The following is a 20,554-nucleotide window of genomic DNA, read 5'->3' on the forward strand; positions in this document are numbered from 1 at the left end:
CTCTTCGGATGAAACAGCCATTCCCTGGGACTAAGACACATCTAGTTCATTCTCACAGGGACTTAAGTTGACTCATGAATGGTCTAAATCACATTCACTGACTTCTTCAAGCTATGCAGTATCTTGGGAACAGAGCTGAGAAAACGACTCATGAGTTCTAAACCTGGGCTTGATTTATTACCACTTTTACCTGCTAGGGGTTTCTTTGATCTCAGCGAGACTCTTCACTGATTAGCAGCAGAGAAGGGGAATTTGGGTTAATGCATGCTCTACCCACTCTTTAACATAAGAGTGGCTCCTATTAGCTCTTTAGCAGTTTGTCTTTTTGTGCAAGAACTTGCACAGCTGACTTGGCTAAACTTTTAATGGGTGCGTTTCTCATGTGGGAGGAAATGTTAAGCACTGCTTATTGTTACTTAGAATTACACACCCAAATGCCATAACTCCATCCAGAGTTCCCAGGCTACTCTACTATATCACAAATAAAATCTTCCTCACCGCCTAAAGTAATGTCATGATGCAGTGTAGGAGCCAAGGAACGCTGGGTTTGCAAAACACACACATTGCTTCAGATTGCAATGAATTCATTTAAGAGGAGATCAGGCAGCAAACCATTAATTTCAGAGCAATATATTTTCCTCCTCTTCTTATTTACCGAGGTGTTGTCTCAGTAGATCAAATCAATGAAATTACAGCAGTGCACTGACAGCAGCTGATATCTGCCTGGTATCTTGAGGAGGCATCCCTTTATCAACTGCTTCCAGTTTTTGCCCGACACATCTCTACTGTTCTGTCTGTCCCGCTGGAAATAGGAAAGTTGAAGTTTCCCAGAGTAAATGGCTGAGCCAGAAGCTCCTGTGGGCAGCCAAGCACAGGCACACATATTGGCTGCCCTGAGAGCAGTAAACTCGGCCAGAGGAGGTGTGCTGCCCTCCCTGCGTGCTTCTGGAGCTCACTCGTAGGGCGTACACAGCTCCACCCTCAGCTGAGGTGGGAAACTTGTTCAAAGTGGTTTTGAGGTTTTGTTAAGAAGCAAAACAGGAAACCTGCATGAATCTGGAGTTTAACTATTCTTTGTTATTTAACTTGTTGCTCTCCAGGACTTTTTTTTTCATTTTTTTTAATAAAAAATTAAATAAATATTTGGATGACAAACTTTCTGCATCTGATGTCATCGCTAGATTTTACTGGTGCAGGTGAGACTTCAGGCAGCAAAGACACCCTGGAAAAGTTCAGGGATTTTTATTTTTTTTAATTCCATTTTTTTTAGCAAACCAAGCAACTCAAAGGCTGTGTCAACTTGCATAAGTGTTCTTTATGCCAACTAATCATAGCTGGCACAAAAAACAATGCTGACTATTGCTCCCTTTGCTGCCTACAGTGGAGGCAGGGAAGGACAGAGACACAGAGCTGCAATAGCAAGCTTGAGCCATCTGGAGAAATTCTGTATCCTCAGCTCAGCTGCTTGGAGCCACAGGAAGGACCACCAAATTACCTCAAAAACCAGTGAAGAGGACAACACCAGAGGGGTAAAAAGCAGCAGAATAAGTCTTCCTGACCCACATATCCAGTACCACTGCCACTGCTGAGGGCATCTGGTGCCCTGTCCCTTCCTTCCTCAGCCTTCCCTCTGGTAACCAAGAAAACCACAAGAGTTTAATAGCCTGCAGTAATGTGTGTCCTCCCCAACCCTGAGAAAGCTATGGTGAAAGCGCCAAGCTTCCTTGGGAGATGGAGGTGGGAATAGTATTGCTGCTGACCTGGCTGTAGGACCTAATCACAATAAAAACTCCATCAGCAGCACCACCAGCTACTGAGCTTTGTGGTACATTGCTGATTCACATTCTATGACACTCTTTGCTGAGCAAACTCTACACAGGTGTCTCCACAAGTGTGTTTTCTGTTCTGTGTGAGGCTGAATTTGGGTCAGATTCTCTGAGGAGATAGTCTGTTCTCATTCACAAACAACTGCACTGAGACAAGTGAGTTACTGACAGGTGTAACACAAATTGGCTGAGCTGTATTTTGCAGTTGGGATCCCCAAAACCTCCTCACGGTTTTCTGCCAGTTTATTTAAGCTGCCTCTATGTGCTGCATAAGGCACCAGCAACGCTTTCACCGCTGCTCCAGCATCACTCTGACGTCAGCACTTTGATTTGATTTTCTGTCACTGTTCTTACAATTAAATTTCAACCAGTGACCCACAGCTTGATAGCTCATTAGCAAATCCCTTCGAGCCATGCAGTCGTGCCCTTGCTTGACAGTTAACTCTGCATTGCACACAGTCCTGAAGCCTCTTGAAGGCTGCGCCATGAGAAAGCTCGGCCAGACTCAGTGCAGCTGCAAAAGCCTATGGGGATCTATGTCCAGGTGCATGTTTTCAATGACAAATCACTAAAAATTCTTATTATGAGTCCTTGGGTCTTTTCGAGTCGTTGAGGTTGTGTAAAGACTCCTCCATGGATGGTCAAAGCTTTCCTTTCCCACCACTCCCTTCAGCCTATGATCTACAAGGGAATTATTCTGACTTCCTTTTTGTGGAGACCTTAAAACAGGATATTCTTTTTCCTTTTGTTATTCAACATCATTATTGCAATCAGGCAGGCTGAGGCTTTTAAATTTTCTCTTGCTGTGAGACATGAATATAAAACTCCTGGAAGGCAGTGGGAATGGAGGAGCAGCCTCAGATTATGCTCTGGAGGTCAGACCCCAGCTCTCACTTTTGCAGGATGCAAAAGAACAGGATGCAGGTTGCTCTGAGTACATCAGGATCCCTCTCACTGACAGATGCCCTAAATTCAGATTTTCCTATGCCCAGCTTTGAGTCAAATGATCACCAGGTTTGTAGTGAAGGTGCAGCCATTGCTCTATCTCCTCCAAGCATCCAAACAAACCTCTTGCCTTGCACCTGCGTTACCAGAGCCAAGAAAGAGTATTGTGTACAGCCCAGAGCTAAAGCAAACACTCTTCCCTCTAACTCTTCTTAAACTGACACTCACACACATAGCAAGGCTGGCACCATCAAAGTGTAACAGACCCACTCCTTCTAAGCTAAGAAAATATCATAAATGTTGAATCAAGGCTGTTTTCAGCACCTGGAACACAGACAGAATGACCCTGGCACACCCAGTGTCCTGCTCCAGTGTGCCACTGAAGCCATGGAAGGAACTTTCCAGGCCCACACCATCCTTTTTCCTCGGCAGATACTTCACTCCTGAAGTCAACCTCGCTAATTTCAATGGGGAGACTCTTGATTTATGCCGGGCCGAGATGGGAATCTGGCCGTGATTCTTTATCGCCTTTTAAAGCCAAGAGCCCAGCAGAGGCCAATTGTGTCTGACGTGAAGCAGCTGCACACCCAACGTGGAATCTGCACAACTTCATAAACTAGCAGTGGTCTGAATAAAAACTTCAAACAAGACGTTCTGGCATTGGCCAGAGAGAGCGAAGATAAATAGCTTGGAGACGCCAAGTTGTGATGGAAGAGCTGCTTGGCTGTTGGACAGAGAGCAAAGTAAGAAGCAGAAATTAGGCAGGGTGCTGGGAGGCTTGTAACAGTCCCAAAAAACAAAAGGGTCACAGAATTTAATTTGATTAATTCGTCGCTGGTCTAAAAGACTTTGTACTGAGCCTCAGGCAGTGCAATAAACATACAATCATTAGGGGAGGAAATAAAAGTTAGGTTGGGTGATAAATAGTCCTGCTTCCTTTCCCACTCCCTCCTGCTTCTTCTCTCCTTGGTCAGTGCAGACATTGGAATCAACACATTAAATCAAGAGGTAGCCTTAAAACAACAACAACAATGAGAAAACTCACTGTATTTAAATTGCCCTTGTCAAAACACTTTCAAGGAAAGCTTTGCTTCACTTTCCCCATCAGCAGTGTGTCCCTTTAGGATGCACCATGGGCAGAAAGGGCAACAGTCATGTTGGCTTGGTGTCCTCTCCACGGGACTGATAGAAAATTCAGTGGAAAACAAGAAGGACGTTTATTCTAAAGGGGCCAGATAATGCTTTTGGAAGTAGTTTGGGTTTATTTGGTTTGTTTGGTTTCCTAAACATTCAGGGTCCTAAACAGCTGTTCTGATGAGTGTAACTGTATTTACAAATAATGTTTTTTTTTAAGCTCTGATGGTAACTTTTATGGGCCAGATGGCACAAACACTCACCCTGTAGCTGTACAGTGCTTGTCCCACACCACGGGACACAGTGGGAGGGAACAAACCCCTACTAAAACTGGGGCTTGGAAAACCTTTGCAGCTGCTGGAAAGCTGCTGTAAGAGCCTGGGGTGACCAAGGAAGCCCCAGCAGTGGCAGAGCTGGGGAAAGGGAGGGTGAGTAATAGCCCATACGTCCTCAGTGAAGTTCTTACCTGGCTCTTCTCCCACCCAGTTCAAGCACTGCCATGGGTCTAACGCTGCATTCACTGGACATTGGTGAGTATCAGAGCTCACTGTGTGCCAGAAAACTGCTTTTATCCCCTTTACCCACTCAAACACCGAAGCTCACTGCAATTAGGACGATTTTTCTGCAGTTACATGAGAAAACTAAGATATTGAAAATAGGCCCACAAATCCTAGACCATACACCAGTCTGTCTCTGAATTTATCCACACAGTGCCATAAAAAACACAGGTCCTCTTGAGTCAGGTCTTTGCTATTGAAGAAAGCCAGGTGCTTTATTTATGTGTTTTGCTGGGTATCTATTCAACTCCATGCATCACCCAATATTCACTTCTTGTCTCTTGTTTCAGTGTGCAAAGATTCGTCCACAAGTATATATGCAACACCCAGCCAGAAAGAAGCATTCATTTTATGTTTTTAAGCTGGTCAGATGAGACAACGTTCATCACATATGATGTTCATAGAAACACAGAAGCATTAAAGCTGGAGAAGGCCCCTAAGATCACCAAATCATTCCCCCAGCACTGACAAGGACCATCACTGAATTACCACTTTTACATGTTTTTGAATACTTCCAGGGACAATGACTCCACCACTTCACTGGGCAGCCTGGTCCAATTCTTAATAACATTTTCAGTGAAGAAGTCTTCCCTAATATCTAATCTAAACATCCTCTTGAGCAACTTGAGGCTATTTCTTCTTTTCCTGTTTTTTGTTACTTGAGAGGAGAACGATCCCCCCGGCTGTCCCCTCCTGGCAGGGAGTTGTGCAGAGCCACAAGGGCCCCCTGAGCCTCCTTTTCTCCAGGCTGAGCCCCTTTCCCAGCTCCCTCAGCCGCTCCTGATCAGACTTGTGCTCCAGACACTTCTCCACGTCTGTTGTCTTTCTCTGGACATACTCCAGCACCTCAACACCCTTCTTGCCATAAGGGACCCAAAACAATGGGTCAAACTGTGTGGTCCTCCTGTGACTGAAATACTGTACTCACTGAAGAATAATGAACCAACATTGTGATTCCAGACCTATGCAAAATAATAAATCATAAATTTCTGGAAAGTATTATTATATGAAAAATCAGCAAAGTTTAATTAATAAGGCAATTGGCTGATACTATTTACCTACATCTGCCACATACATTCAGAACAGATATGCTTATCCACTACTGAGACACTGATCCCTTCTCAGTGTAAAACTGTGACTGATCAGGGCTAAAGCTGATACCGATTCCTTCAAGAGTAAAACCAGCATTGTACAAAACAAGTGGGGAGGAAAGGTCGAGTCAGAAATTCAAGTCTGAAGAAATTCAGCTTGTAGCACTGCTGGACATTGAGGGGTGAAGGCCTGGGAGGCTTGTAGGTAAGTTAAATTATTAATTTATAAAGCATGTTTGTCATGCTAGCTATCCAGCATACAGAGGCTGATGATTACTGCTTTCCTAATAGCTGCATATGATTAACTTTATATTCCTGTAAATACACTATGTGTGGTGTCTGTGCTGTATCTGATAAAACCAATGTACTTCCTAGCTGATCTTTGAGCCATGATATCCAACACGCAAGCAAGGCAATCTTTGTTCATATAATCATTGTTAAAAAAAAAAACCCAGGAGGCAGAAATAGTGTGACAGTAAGGTAGCACAGACCTTGATTAGTGTCACTACAAAGGAAAGCAGAAATGTAGCCCTGCACATAGCAACTCTCAACCTCTGCTTCACCTCCAGCTGGCCTTCAGAGACTGTAACTAGCACATACTCTGACAGGTTGCACATGAAAATTGCCATCTCATCTATGCATCTTATAAGGTTAAATGTGCTTTTCCTCATTATTCCACCTAAGGAAAATGTAAGAGGCAAACAATCTTGCTTTTTTTTTTTTTTCCTGTGGCACAAGCTATGGCATTGAGACTGCTCATCAGCAGTGGAAGTCTCTTCTCCAGCATCATGAAACAGGCAGACACAAGGAGATGTGGAGTTTGCCACGAGGGCCTCTTTAAAACAACTCTACTCTCAGTCTCCCCAGCCCAGCTGCAGCACCAATCTGTGACGTCTCCCTGGGTCCCCAACCTGGGGCTTTAGTAACTCCTGGAAGGCAGATGAAAGGCTCAGCCGTACAGCTGTGCACAGTGCCTCAGGTCACACAGCCAGAGGGACTCCAAGGCTGCTCTGCAAGTGTGTTCAGGTGTTCCTCTGACTGTGGGGAGGAAGGAGTCAGCTGAGCCAATGCTTGGTGCACACAGCCTGACAGCTCAGTCTAGGATGTGCCCAAGTGTCTGAGGCAAGGCAGGATCTGAAATTCTTTCTGCCATACTCTTGCCTGTAGGCCTGGCTAATGCCACTGGAATAGGCTTCAGCTGAATAGGCCTGTTAAATTAGTTAAATTAGTTTTGATTAATTAGTCTCTGTAAATGCAGGAGGGTTAGATGAGCACAAGAAATTTAGTAAAGATGATTTCAGAAACAGGCATCAGGCTGCAACAGGTCATGAGGAGTGGGTGGAAAGAGTTATTAACTTCTCATTATGGAAGGAACACCAGCTTCTCCAGAAAAATGATGTGGAAAGAGACAGGCCAGTGGGAAATTAGCCATATGCACAAACACTCCACATTTAACCCAAAGTGGTCCTAAAAGATGTGCATTGACACAAAGCTCACAAGGTCTCCAATAAAGAATGTCCAGTGATAGTCCAGGTTGGTGCAGGACTAGAAATGGCCTTTTGTTGTGCCAAAATAACTGGTGACACTCCCTCCATGGGTCTGTTCTCTTCAGGCACAGATTTCTACATCAAATCACAGAATCATGGAATAATTTGGTTGGAAGGCACCTTTAAAGGTCATCTATTTCCAAATCTCCTGGGGTGAGCTGGGACACCTTCCACTAGCCCACGTACTCAAAACTCAACCCAGGCAATGAACAATTTCAGGAATGGGGCATCCATAATTTCTCTGGCAACCTGTGCCAGGCACTCTTCTTGCCCCAGGACTGCAACCAACTTCTCCAAAAGGTAAGAAAGACAACTCTTCCCTTTATGGTCCATATATTTCTAGATAGTAAAATCATACCTAGGCTTCAAGATTGCACAACAGGTTGGTTTTCCACCATAAGCAGGAGCACTACCTATCACCAAGGAACACCAAACATCTCAGAAATGGCTAAGTGCTCCCACAGCACAGAGGAAAACATAAATTAACAACAATACTATGGTTCCTGTGGCTGCACACCACACTGAAACAAATTGCAGTGCCTAAATCACCAAAGAATAATAAATGGTTCTCTCATGTTTTCATCACAGATATACCCACTGAGTGTGGGTAGGTTTTGCTACATATTTTATCTCCAGAAGAATGCAATGAAGTGGCAAATGGCAGTACTGAGCACACCAAAATGCCAATACAGTAGAGATAACACTGAAATTGTGATATAAACCTAATTTCAGCTTTCATCAGAATATATTTATCTCTATTATATATTATTTTTAACTTGTGAAAAATGACAAATACCGAGAGGAAAGAGCAATCAGACCATGGATGTTGCCTCCAGACATGTATGTCCACACAGCAGGGGTTTTTTTTTCTGGGTTTTTTTTTTTCTTTACCTTTCATTTTTCTGATTAGTCAATCCCTGTTTAAACTCCTCAGGGAAATGCAAGGTGTGCTAGGAAGAAGAAGGTGAAGGTTATCATGGAAGAGAGTAATCTTCCCTCTGTGGGAACTGGTTAAATAGTTATGGCTAGACTCAAGTGCAGACCTCTGCTGGGAATCCCAGTGAAGGTCAAAGGCAGAGAGGAAAAAAAGCTGCACTGAGATCTTAGGCAGTCATAAGCAGACAGATGTTCCTAGGCTTTAATGAGCAGTCTTGGCTCCAGGCCTTTCTTGGCAGAGCTGTTTAGTTTTAGTATTTTTCCTTGTAGTGCAAGGTATGGCTCTGGTTATCTGGCTCAGCTTACCTAACTGCTGATGATTTTTCCATCTAAATAATTGCATGACAATGAAGAAATAAATTTTTAATCTGAGAGTTGATGGATTAGGTCATAGGGAATGCTGTGTGGCTATAATCATGAAGAGCGAAAATAAATAAAAATAATGATTTCAGTTTAAACAAGATATAGTTTCAAAAGTTTAAACTGGAAATCTAATGGCACTCACATGGCAAGTTCTAGCCCTCCATCTTATACTTTTATCATCATGGGGAATAAACTGAAAGAAAATAACATGAAATCCACTTTTTCTTTACTAATTCCATCTTCAAGTCAGCCTGGCAGGGATCATGCCCCTACTTTGGAAACTAATTTGAGTTCAACTGTTGGGAATCTTGACAGTTTCTTATACCTTAGTGAAATATATTGAAAATTACAGATTTAGCAAACATTTTCTGTTCAAAGAGCAAAAAGGCTACAAATGTAAAGGCTGTTATCAAACCGTGAAAACTGTGAACTTCCATTAAAAAAAAATAAAAAAAATAAACTTGTTGAACACTTTGAATCCTTTAGATCCTATGTGCCAGGACACAACTTCCTTAATGAAATAGCCACTGCAGTACCTGGTGGATAACACCTTTGTTCCTTTTCAGGCATATTACAAGTCTGATGTTCAGAGACTTGTTTCAGTCTCTTTTCCTATATTTTTGGATGTATCACTTTTTGATGTCACAACTGGTCTAATATAATATGATATCATGAATGGGAATATTTTCATAGGGTAATCTGTCATTTCAGACTGCTTTTCATTACTGGTTTCTGTGAAGGAATTGGAAATGTTTAGGTGGCTTAAGCATGAGCAGTCTTTGGAACTCGATCAGTTACAAGTCAGTAAAAACTTTAGAGCCTTGCATTGGCAAGTTATACAGATTCTCCACTCCTGTGTTCTCAGTTAATTTTCTTTTAATTTTGAAGGCTATCAGCTGTTTTTCTTTGAAGCTCTTTTTTAGTACATCGGGATCTCATCTACCACTGTTTGGTTCAGCAAAGCTCACCCTTTCCAGAGCTAAGTGTGAAATCTGCTTTGTGATAAATATCTGATGGTGTAGAAGTACTGGGCTGGCTCCCAAGTGAAATTAATTTATAATGCACCAAAACACCTGCCTGTGTCATCACAAAAGCAACTCCCTATTGTAAAATACAATTCAGTCTCTCAGGCAAGATTCTGATTCCCTTTTTCCTCACTCTTCAGGAGAGGAACAGATGTCCTTAGCAGCCGAAAGGAGCTTCCTCCCTCTTCATCTACCCAGCTTATATTTCCAAGTCATGAGACCTAAAACTCTTCAGAGTCTTGGCAAGGGTTTGTTTCCATGACCCTTGTCCCCTCCCATAGCCACTTGATGCTCAGGACAATTATTTTACATGACACCTGTGGACTGGAACTGACAGATTTACATTAGGACTGTACCCAGGATCTCCAAATATTCAGCCCAGCCATCAACATGGCTCTGTGGATGCCTCTGGATCAGCAGTAGAACACATTAATGGGATAGGGACACAGCTTCACACCTTCCCACCCGTCTGGTCATCAGCAAACGGGTTTTGGTAACTTTATGAGCCAGAGCAGAGACTCTTGCTCTTCTCCCAGAGGCTAGACAGTGACTTTGGTCTGTGATGTTAGACACTGATTAGAGGGATGACCACCTTGCCAACAGGTATTAAAATTGCTGCTGTTGCAGAATGCAGTGGTCAGATTTTAGGAAGAAGTCCTAAAAAAATTTAGCAACAAGTCATGGGAGATAAGTGAAGGATGGATAAACATTTATAAAAGTGCTGTGTAACAGCTCAAAGGCTTTTAAAACTTTGGGCTTAAGATGTGGCCAACTTTCTTGTTGATCTCCTCTAAGATGGAGATTGGATGAAGAATGACATTCAGTTGCAAAAGTTATTTTGCAAAAGAGAAGTTATTAACTCATAAGTGTATTTGCTGTAAACGATGAGTCCCTCTTTGTTCAGCATTGAAATTTAATTGCAGTAAATAGTAAAAGTAAAATAGAATAAAACAAAGCTTACCTGAAGAGGCTGAAGAATCAAAAGTACTTCTGTCCTTCCTGTTTGTCTTGAAGGGCTGAATGTCCTTTTCCCTGTAAGTTCCAAAGCCTTCAAAGCTTCTTCTTTTATTCCCACTCGCATCATTGTCCCGCTTCTCACTTGAGGAATTTATTTCACCAAACATGTCCAGGGACTCTGACCTTCCATTACTCTCAGTATTACCAGAGTATCTCTTTGTGCAAGAGTCAATGGGATCACTGCTTGAGTCACTTTTATCTTTACTCTGTGACCACTGCTGGGCATCAGAAAGTGATAGCGTAGACAGCGTATCCACTTCAAAATTACTCTTTGAGCCTTTGTGCCCGGTTTCACAATGCTGGTGCTTCTGCTTCTCCTTGTGCTTGCTCTTCTCATTGAGCAAGGATAGGTCTTTGTCTGAGCCACTCAGCCTCTCGTTGATGGCGTGGCTGGAGAAGCCAGTGGACTTGCTAGCAAAGAGACCACTCAGATCTTCATGAGTCCCCAAAATCCGCTCATCCTTATGCTTGTGCTTATGTTTGTGTTTCCTTTTGTGAAGTCGGCCACTTGAAAGGCTTGTTCCTCCAACCTTCGGAGGAGCCAATGAGGACTGCATGTCTCCAAGGCCCATTCCCACAGGGGTTTGTAGGTGCACTCCGTGTTTTGCTTTGTGTTTGGCAGTGGTGGACATCTTCATATGAGAGCTTGCATGGAATTGGGGTGGGGGCACGGTAGGTCTCATAAATGGGGAAGCCGCTCCAAGCGTGTGAGACAGGTACAAAGGAGCTGGATACTGACCGTAGTAACCAAGATTCATCATAGGCATTGATGTGTAAGGCATTCCATAGGGTGCATAGTAACTCCCACTGGGAATAGGGTAACCGAACCCTTGTAAAAAAGGCACCTTTGTCATGGTGTCATTGGTTTTGGCAGGTCTACCACGCTTCTTCTTAGACTTCATATCAGAGGTCCTGCGAAGATAGAGCAATGGGTCATACTGGATATATGGCACAGGGTAGTAATGATCAAAATTAATCCTGAAGATGCTGGGATATGGGTTTTCATGATAAAATGTATAACTTCTATGAGAAATCCTGAACACTTGAAACTTATTGATGAGTTCCTCAAGGTCTGCCAGAAACTGGAGGTCATCTCTGTTCTGCAGGCTTTTCCTTTTCCTCTTGTGCTTTGGCTTTTTAATACTTTCATGAGAAAGAAAGTTATCCACAATGAGATGCTTCTGCCGGTGACCATGCCTGTTCTTTGTGCTGGTGTCAGATGGGATAGCCTCTGGATTGTCCAGGGTGCAGAAATCAAAGGAGTATCTCCGGCGGGATTCTGAGCTTTTCTCGGCTTGGTCAGAGGTGCTGTTGTTGTCTGTACCTATCCCACTGTCGCTCGGTATGGTTTCCTCGCTGTGAGACTCGCTCACTGGCGACAGCGTGACTTCTTTCAGAGAACCTATTTCACAGAGGTGAGAAGGTGAATTAGCCATTAGCCTGGGCGGAGACAGCTTCCAAGTTCCACTGTGCATTCCTTTCTGGGTTTTTGTAGGAAGAGCACTGATAGGTTGAAGATTTGGCATAGTTTTTAACTCTGAAAAATTAGTTTCAGTGCTTGCAGGGCTGAGGTTGCCGTTGATCCCCACTAATTGTGTAGAAAGCGGATGAATAGCTGCTGGTGACGATGCCACAAGTGACTGCAAGTTGGAAGGCACTGCTGGGTTTTCTGGCTGGCTGGAAACAGGCCTTGAGTGCTTGATGGCTGTCTTAGGTTCTTCTGGCTGAGGCTGCAGCTCTGCCCTTGGCTTTCTGCCCCTTTTTTTACCAATGTAGATAGTCCCCCTCTTGCTGACATTGATCTGCTTCCCTAGTCTGGCATCAATGGTGGTTGGCCCAGCACTAGATGGTGGCTGGACCTTTGCCTTTAGAGCAATGCTGCTGGAGCAGGAGGACAAGATCTGATTGAGAATGTTCTTCCTCTTGAGGGTTTTCATTTTATTAATGGTCTTGATGGTCTTCTTATCCAAGACCCCAAGTTTCCCGACTTTTTTGTGAAATTTGAGCTCACTCATGGACTTGTCCTCTCCTGGAACCATCTGGGCAAACTTGGCCAGATTCCTTCTCCTCTTCCTTTTCTTTGTTCCTGGAAATTCACGATTGATTGGACTCACTGGGCTGGTGGAAGTCCCCTCATGAATGGTTTCAACAGTGAGCAGAGGCTGTTTCTTTGGTCGTCCTCTTTTTTTCTTGACAGGTGTGATCACAGTAAGACTGTCTGTATTGGTATACAGAGGGCTGGATGGTGTGATGGGATAGGCTGAAGGAGGCTCCACCATCAGCTTCTCAGATGTTGTCAGGGAGGTCTCCCGAAGAATAGATTTAGGTTTGCTGCAGGTCCACCGACGCTTAGCTGCATGTTTGGGGTGCTGGACATCAGGTAATTTGCCAGCTGTGGAAAGATTGGTGGGAAGGAGAGTGGATGTCACAGGTAGAGGTTTTCTGACTCGGGCGGCACTGTTGGGGGATGCTTTGTCCGTGAACACACCACTGTCAATAGCTACTAAGGGGGACTCATTTTCAATCACTTTCCCTGGCTTTGTGGCTCGAAGATCTTTTTTACTCCCCTCTGGTTGAGAGCTGGTCCTGTTCGCCATTTCACTGCTCAAAGCAAGCACAGAAGGCAGGCTTTTCTCCTGGATAGTTTTCTCTATGGAGGATTTAATGGATTGCCTCTTTTTCCTTTTGTGGCCAGATGCATCTGTTGTCGGAGACTTTATTGGGATAGTAATTCGTACGTGATTGGTGTCACTTTCACAAGTGCTGGCAGAAATGGGATTCTGCTTTGAGGGTGATGTATCCAACATGCTGTCCATTGAATAAGACTCCTTTTTCCCTTCCATGCTGTCATGGGATTTGCTGTCAAATGCTTTCTGAGCGCTCTTTACCCACTCGATGTCTGTGGTTTGGATGGTTTGGCTTATCAAGTCCTTTTTGCTGGACTTCTTCTTCGAACTTCCAGCGGGCTGATCGGGGGCCTCCAGCTGCACACCTCCCTCCTGGTCTCCAAGAGGCAGAAGCCCATTGCACTCAGAGGCACTGCTCGGCTGGGCAGCCGTGCTGATGTTGTTGGGTGATGGAACTGCGCTGCAAATCGCCAGCTCTTTACTGCTGACCGACAGCTGCCCCCACGTGCTGCTGCTGCTGCTGCTGTTGCTGCTGCTGCTGCTGCTGCAGGACTTCTTGGCCTGGGATTTGCTGTAGGAAACTCCTGGCTCCAGAGCAGAGACCTTGGTGGCACTAATTGCTTCTCTACTGGGCTCTGCGTTGATGAAGCAACTCTGAGAAGCGGGTCCAGTGTCGGAGCTCGCTGACCAGTCAATGTGGTGCTGGTTGCTACTTTTTTGCTGGTGCTTTGATTTTAAGGTGTCACTGGTGAAGTCTTGTTGGAGGCCTGGATCATAGTGCAGAGCAGAATGTTTTTGTGGCCTGTCATAAACCTGGGAGGGAGCAGAAAATAAACAAGGAACAAAAAGTTAGTTTAGCAGTTCATTCATAACCACTGGTTGCAGCTCTTTATTTATGCAGTGAATAACAACAATGCCTTTGTAAGAGTTAGGAACCTTTATAAAATCTTCCTATACTTGAGCCAAATTTGCATTTAGATTTCATGCACAGTAAACAAGTTTTGTTTGGTTTCCTTACTCTAAAAGCAGTGGAAATATTTCTATAAATGTAAAATTGCTAAGGGAACATATTCTATTGATTTTTAATTTAAAACACAAGTGAAATATTCCCTTTCAGTGGATGAATGGTGAAACTCAGCCTCCTGGTGAGAATGCCTTTTTTTCCTGACAAATAATCGCTCACAGAACTTGAGGCTCAACAGCAGCAATTAAAGTCATTATTGTAAACACAAAAACTGAAAAATTATCTTGGAAGTTGTAACAAACAAGAGGAAAACCCATGGGTTCACTTCCCTATGAAGGCAGATTTTGCAAAGATTTACTTGAATTTCCACATGGAAGCCATCCCCGCATACTTAGTGCTTAAAATCATATGCATAGCGTCAAGTGTGTGAGGCACGCTTGGCAGGTTCAAGATTTGCATTACTCCCTTTCCATTTTAAAACTCTGCTATTTGCAATGTTGGTGAGAGATATTTTCAACATGATTTCTACTCTGACAGGAGCTCTTCAAGCCGCAGAGGTTACAGCAAGGGCAGAATTATGCTGAAGACTCTTACAGAGCAGAAGAAACTCTACTGTATTTCTCTTGGTGGGCCTCCAGCTAAAAAAAAAATTGTTTACTACAGCTGTAACTTCTTCCTTTTAAAGCAAAAGTATCTGTCTATTTGTTTTTTACTTTCTTTGGTTGATCTGTTGTGTGTTTTTTTGGTTTTATTTTTTATCTCGCAGATTTTATTTTATAAAGCTCTAGGTCAGTCCGTACAACTGCTTTTGTACACTTAGTACTGCAAACAGTACTAGGTGTACAAACTACAGGCACTGTTGTGATTGTCAAATAAATGATGAGACTAAAAATAAAAACATAATCAAGGAAAGAAAAGTAGATAATAATTGCTGTGTGTCTTGTGTTCCTGCAAACACCCTGTTACAATTAAATTAATATTGGTAGCCCATGTGATCTTCCTTTGGGGTGTTTGGAACAGAAATTTTGGGGCAAGGAGGCAAAAAGGGCATAGGAGGGCTCTGAATTGGGAAATGAGGTGTCCCTAGTTCTGTGAAACTTCAGAGAAGTTGGAAAAGGACTAGAGAAGCCCATGGCACATTATTAATTGGCCAATAAACATGCATGTTATTGACAAATTGATGCTGAGCTATATTTCATCCCCGTATCAATATAGACATGTGGCTTTCCTGGAATAGGCAATAATGATGAAGTTGTTCTAGTCCATTGTCTGAGCAGCAATCAGGGACTCTTAAATCCTGTGGATAGTTCAGCTGTCGTGCACATGGACCAGCTATGCTCAGGGAAAACAGAGATTTCCAGGAATTGTGGAGTGAGAGAAGGAAAGCATGCAGCTGTGGTGGAGCTGCAGATGTCGTGGGTGAGCGACACCCGGTTTCCTCAGCCTGAGAAAAGAGCTGAAAGCATAAACAGCCCTTGGGGAATAAATCCTCCTCCTCCTCTTCCTCACAGTGGCCTCCCACACACGAGCCCTGGAGCACACAGGGGACACAACCCACACTGATGCTCTCCTTCAGAAAAGGGGGCCCATCCACACCCATATCTTGGGATGGGTCCAGGGAGGGGAAACCAGCAGCACCAGCACTGGAGTTTTACAGCTTCTTTTATTTTAACTATTTTAAACTGATCTCAAAGCTCCTGAGATCCATTTTGCCTGGGCCATTTGGGCTTCTCGTGCTGCCCAGACACTAGGCTGGGTGTTCTGGCACAAGGAGATGGGTAGGCCATCCCTTGGTGATGTCCCAGGGGGAGGTGGCTGTGCTTCACTCCATCATCACATAAAAATTCATCTTCCTGAGGTACCCCAATTTGTGATGTGAAGAAGCCCTGGAAATGCCTCTCTCAGGTCCCAGCACCCACACTGAGGCAGGGCCAGGCTGTTTCTGAACAGATCCCAAACTGCAGGCTGCAGCCAAACCAGCTTCTTACACCCACATTACTTCCAAGTGCTGAGCCGTGAAACTAAATGACCTGAAACCTTTCATTGGGAAGAGAAAAAAAAAAAAAAAGATAAAAATAAGAAGGAGGGTTACAGCAGGGAACAAAAACATCACACTCTAGCAACACCCTAGTCCCTCCATATCTATCACACACATGGAGATCCATGGTCTAGAAGGAGAAATAATCTCTGATCTATATTTTAAGGCAGTTAATAAGGGCTCAGAATGGAGAGGCCAGCTATAGATCAGCGATGAATGCTGATATATGGCTTGGCTCCTCCAGCCTCATTTCCTTGGCCTGTACATTATATAGTGATGATGCAACTCCCAGCACATCCCTAATGATAGCCCTGTCATTGCTCCAGCAGCACAGGCCACCACCACATCAATCTTAAAATTCATGAGAAAGATATGCCTGTGTCATCAAAGGTGCCAACTCTGGAGGCATTTAATCACGCAGATAAGCACTCCAATTTCACCAGGACTTCAAAAAATGACCGGTCTGCAGGATCAGGGGACTCCATTCCCTAAGCAGGGTGTCAGAACTATATATCTGCCCAAGCACATTACACTCTGCTGGGTTTCCTCATGAAACTTCTTCCAGTGTAACATTTATTGGCTCTACCTTGCTAGACACATCCATACTACCCAAAAATAATTCTTCTGCAGCACAGTGACTAGAGACAATTTGGCTGCAGTAGGTTGGGTTTCAGTGTCTGCAATGGATATGTGGGGACTGTTTACCAAAAAGCACTGCTAAATCAGCAGAACGTAATGGGACCAAGCATATTTTATTCCCCATGTGTTCATCTGGGTTGCTGTTTGATCCCCAATCTTTAGGCTTCAATTTTCACTGCTATGTGAGCACTGTCCCAAAAAGCCAATGAGGCCTAGCTCAGCTAAACCAAGACTCTGTTAAGCTGACAGATGTCAGATCTGTCAGGAGGGTGAGGGAATCTTAAGAAACCTATATCTTGATGCCTTTCACTTAAATTCTTTATTTGTCAGTAAGTATGTAATATACTCCAGCTCCATGGGGCTGTTGACTTGAATAGAGTTCCTATGGCAGCCAGTCAAGACCAGCAAGAATAGTGGGCTTTTTTTCATGAAAACAGAAGGATTTATCCTTATTTACTTTTTGGTTTATGAGACCCTAAAAATGCTTCAAACTTCAGTGCCAGCCTCTGCTTGTCATTTGCCCTTTCATTAAATGGGATTTTCTTCCACAGCCAACTAATCTGCACTGAGAGTCTGCTCCTTCTTATTTTGTGGAAGTAGAAGTGTAAATTAACTCACATAATTTTACTACAGCTCAGCACACTTGGTCAATATTTCTCTTCATATACAGTTTACTGGATGTTTTTAGTAGGTTAAATAATCCCAACTCTCCTTTAAAGAAAATAAAATAAACATAAGGAAGATGAATAGCTTTTGTAACTGAAAAAAGGCTTGAGCAACCTGGTCCAGCACATGCTAAACCTTAGACTATAAGAATGAGATTAGAATCCTCTTATTAGCCGAATAAGATTTGGATGACAAGCTCATGAGCTTCAGGCCTCAGCTTTGGCAGTGGTGGGTGGACCTGTGACCAGGATGGATCCCATACTCTGGTGGTCACTGGTCATAGACAAGAAGAGATTCTATTCTGTGTGTTTATGCCTGTTCCCTCTGGCCCTGTGCAGCCCTGCACCTGCAGACATGATTACTCCCAAAAACAGTTTTATTCTGGTATGCAGCCCTTGCAGCTGAGGAGATGATACTGTACCAGTCCCAGGAAGAGCAGCACCCTAGCCTGCAAGTAGCACCCAGCAGCAGAATCCATCCCTCAGGGACTCTGTTAGGATGCTTCAGTCTGCATACTCATTCCCTTGACTCAGCTTCCATCTAAACCCACATTCTGCTTCCAACCCAAAAACAAAAACTGGGAGGAGATGACAGCAATAAAACCAATGGCCAAGTAAAATAATAACAGTGATTGTAAAAAAAATTCCAAATTAAAAGAATGCTTTTAAAAAAAATACTAATTATGATAAAATATACATTTAAAGAAACACAACACCTGAAAAAAAAAATAATAAAAAAATCTGAGTGCTTAAAAGGATGGTCTCCCCCTGCTCCAAATACACCTTTTTGAGGAGGTAACACACATAAAGCCTGTCAAGAATCTGGCTTGCAAATCAAAGTTAATACTACAACGCCCCCTCTTTAAATCATTCGCAGATCCATCTGTGTAATGGCTCCTCAAGTGTAATTCCCTATTAAGAGGCTTTATCTGGAGAGATAAGCAGCTGGTTCCCATGTCACTAATTGCTGTCTGCTGTGATTTTAAAACATCTGCACCATTGTGCTCTTCATTTTCATATTCTAATCACCCTGAAATTTGAAAAAGGTACATCATTGATTGTTTCTGTGGGTTAATTAGTACACAGTCTCCTTGTAGAGACAATTTAAAGGCAGTCAGAACCTCAATCAGCAAGTTTGTTTTAAAAATTAATAACATCAGGAGTGTCTGTGGGGATTGGCATCCACAGTGACACATCAGTGTGCTCTGGGGACATACCATTCTTTGTTATCTTCTTCATAGAAGAAAGAAACAAAATTTAAAAGAAAAGGGGAAAAAAAAAAAAGAAAAGAAAAAGAGTCCTAAATGTATAATGTCACTTAAATTCAGAGTATTGGGAAGTGCTTGCTTTTATCTCAGGGCCACTCATGCCTCTCCAGCAAGAGCAAATCTCATCAAAACACCATATAAAACCTCTGTGGGGTCTAGGAACTGATAAGCCATTTTTGGTAGCAATTTTGCCACTGGGGAGCTGGCATCTCACTGGAAATCCATGGGGTGAAGCTGTGATGTGTGTGGGCACGTGCTCTGCTTTGCCTCCTGAGCTGGCAAGGTGCTGGATCCCAGGTGCTGTGTCCTAGCCATGCAGAGGAGGGCATTAGCTCAGGCACAGCAATCTGCTGTGGCAGGGACACTTCATGCAGAGGGAACATTCCCTGTACCCAGCCAGCTCAGAGGGAAGGCAGGCCTGAATTCAGACCTGCTCAACTTGGGTTTATACCCAAAAGCACCGCACACAATCCTTATATCCTTATATCCTTTGGTGTCCAGCAAGCTGCCAACCTGAGATGCTCCAGGCTGAATGAATAAATCTGCAGGCACTGATTGAAAATGCAATGGGCACCTGCCTTCCGAAAAATCAGTCTCTGTTCTTGTCCTGAGTTCCTAAAAACTGGAGAATCTCCAAGTTATTTGTTCCCCTTGAAAAAGCTTTCTTTTTAGTTTCTGCTTCCCAGACATGCATGAACACATGTTACTAAGGAAAAAAAAACCCTTTGAAAGAAAGAGAAAAAATGAGATTTCTAGCTCCAGTGCATGAATAAATAATCCTGTCTCAGCTCATACTTTTGCTCAAAATTGAGCATTTCCTCTTCTGTCCCAATGGGATGGCTGTAAACTGCTCACTTGCAGGCTCTAATCAGAGCTACAGGTTGGAGATATTTCATGTTTTTTGGTGAGTGTACCGAGCTTTCCCAGGGTAGAATTACTCTGTAAATAAAAGATGCCAAGTGGAGGAGACAGCAGGCTCAGGCCAATATAAATTTGGCCTGATGACTTACAGGTTGAGCAGTCATGGACATGAGGTGAGAGGAGCCTGTGATCAAGTCAAGTCAGTTCATAATTGCAAGTCTCTGAAATGGTTTTAGGAATTTCTTCAGGTTCTCAGTGACTCTAGCCATGGATGAGTGATGCAAACCAGAAAACAACACTTGCTGAAAGTACAAACAGTGGTTTCTTCTGAGAAACACCACTAAATCCAGTCCAAAACTGATGCAGAGGTTTTAATTAAAAGTGAAACACCCATAAAAACACACCAGCAACACTAACATAAAATTCATTCCTATGGTTCCAAAATAGGGGATTTTCCAGAGTACTGCTGCAAATTTATCGCTCCCAGAATTTATTCCTTCTACAGCTCCCTGGGTCTTAACCAGCACAAAGCCCAGACATCCATCACACTCACAGGAGTGTGGCTCACAGAATCATAGAATGGTTTGGGTTAGAAGGGACCTTGAAGATAATCTAGTTCCCAACCCTGAACATTCATTTGACGCACAAAGAGAGGCAGGAATTAAGGCAAAAATGCCCATGAGAGCACGGCACAGCATGGGGTGGGAGTGGGTTAATTAAAAGCCAAGCAACCTCTTTGTGTCCATTCACCAGACAAAACATCCCAGACCGTGGAGTGTGTTTGTGTGATTGTGTCAATACAGAGAAGCTGAAGTTCAGGCTTTGGCATGATGATTGTCTTGAGAATACCTTGTCTAAAGCACTTATCCAAGGAAAAGACGAATCAATGCAGAGATTACTGAACAGTCCAAAGATGCTCACATGGTTGTGAATTGTAATTTTTCATGCATTCCTGGTAAAGCATCTTGATTTTCTAAATAATTCAGAAATTTCAGAGTTATTCCAAATTCATTTTGCTACCAGCTTTAAACTGAATAATTTGCACACTGTT

General features: G+C 43.3%; 1 protein-coding gene across 2 annotated transcripts in view; it reads right to left on the bottom strand.

The window, feature by feature from the left end:
* SETBP1 (SET binding protein 1) overlaps positions 1-20,554 on the bottom strand; it is a 252,909-nt gene that overhangs the window by 69,969 nt on the left and 162,386 nt on the right. For both annotated transcript variants that reach the window (XM_015614926.2, XM_015614924.2), the window contains one exon: positions 10,386-13,881. In XM_015614926.2, the coding sequence (XP_015470412.1) occupies positions 10,386-13,881 (3,496 nt within the window). The remainder of the gene's footprint in view (positions 1-10,385; positions 13,882-20,554) is intronic.

This window comes from Parus major, chromosome Z (genome assembly GCF_001522545.3).
Source record: "Parus major isolate Abel chromosome Z, Parus_major1.1, whole genome shotgun sequence".
In the NCBI taxonomy this organism is placed as follows: Eukaryota; Metazoa; Chordata; class Aves; order Passeriformes; family Paridae; genus Parus; species Parus major.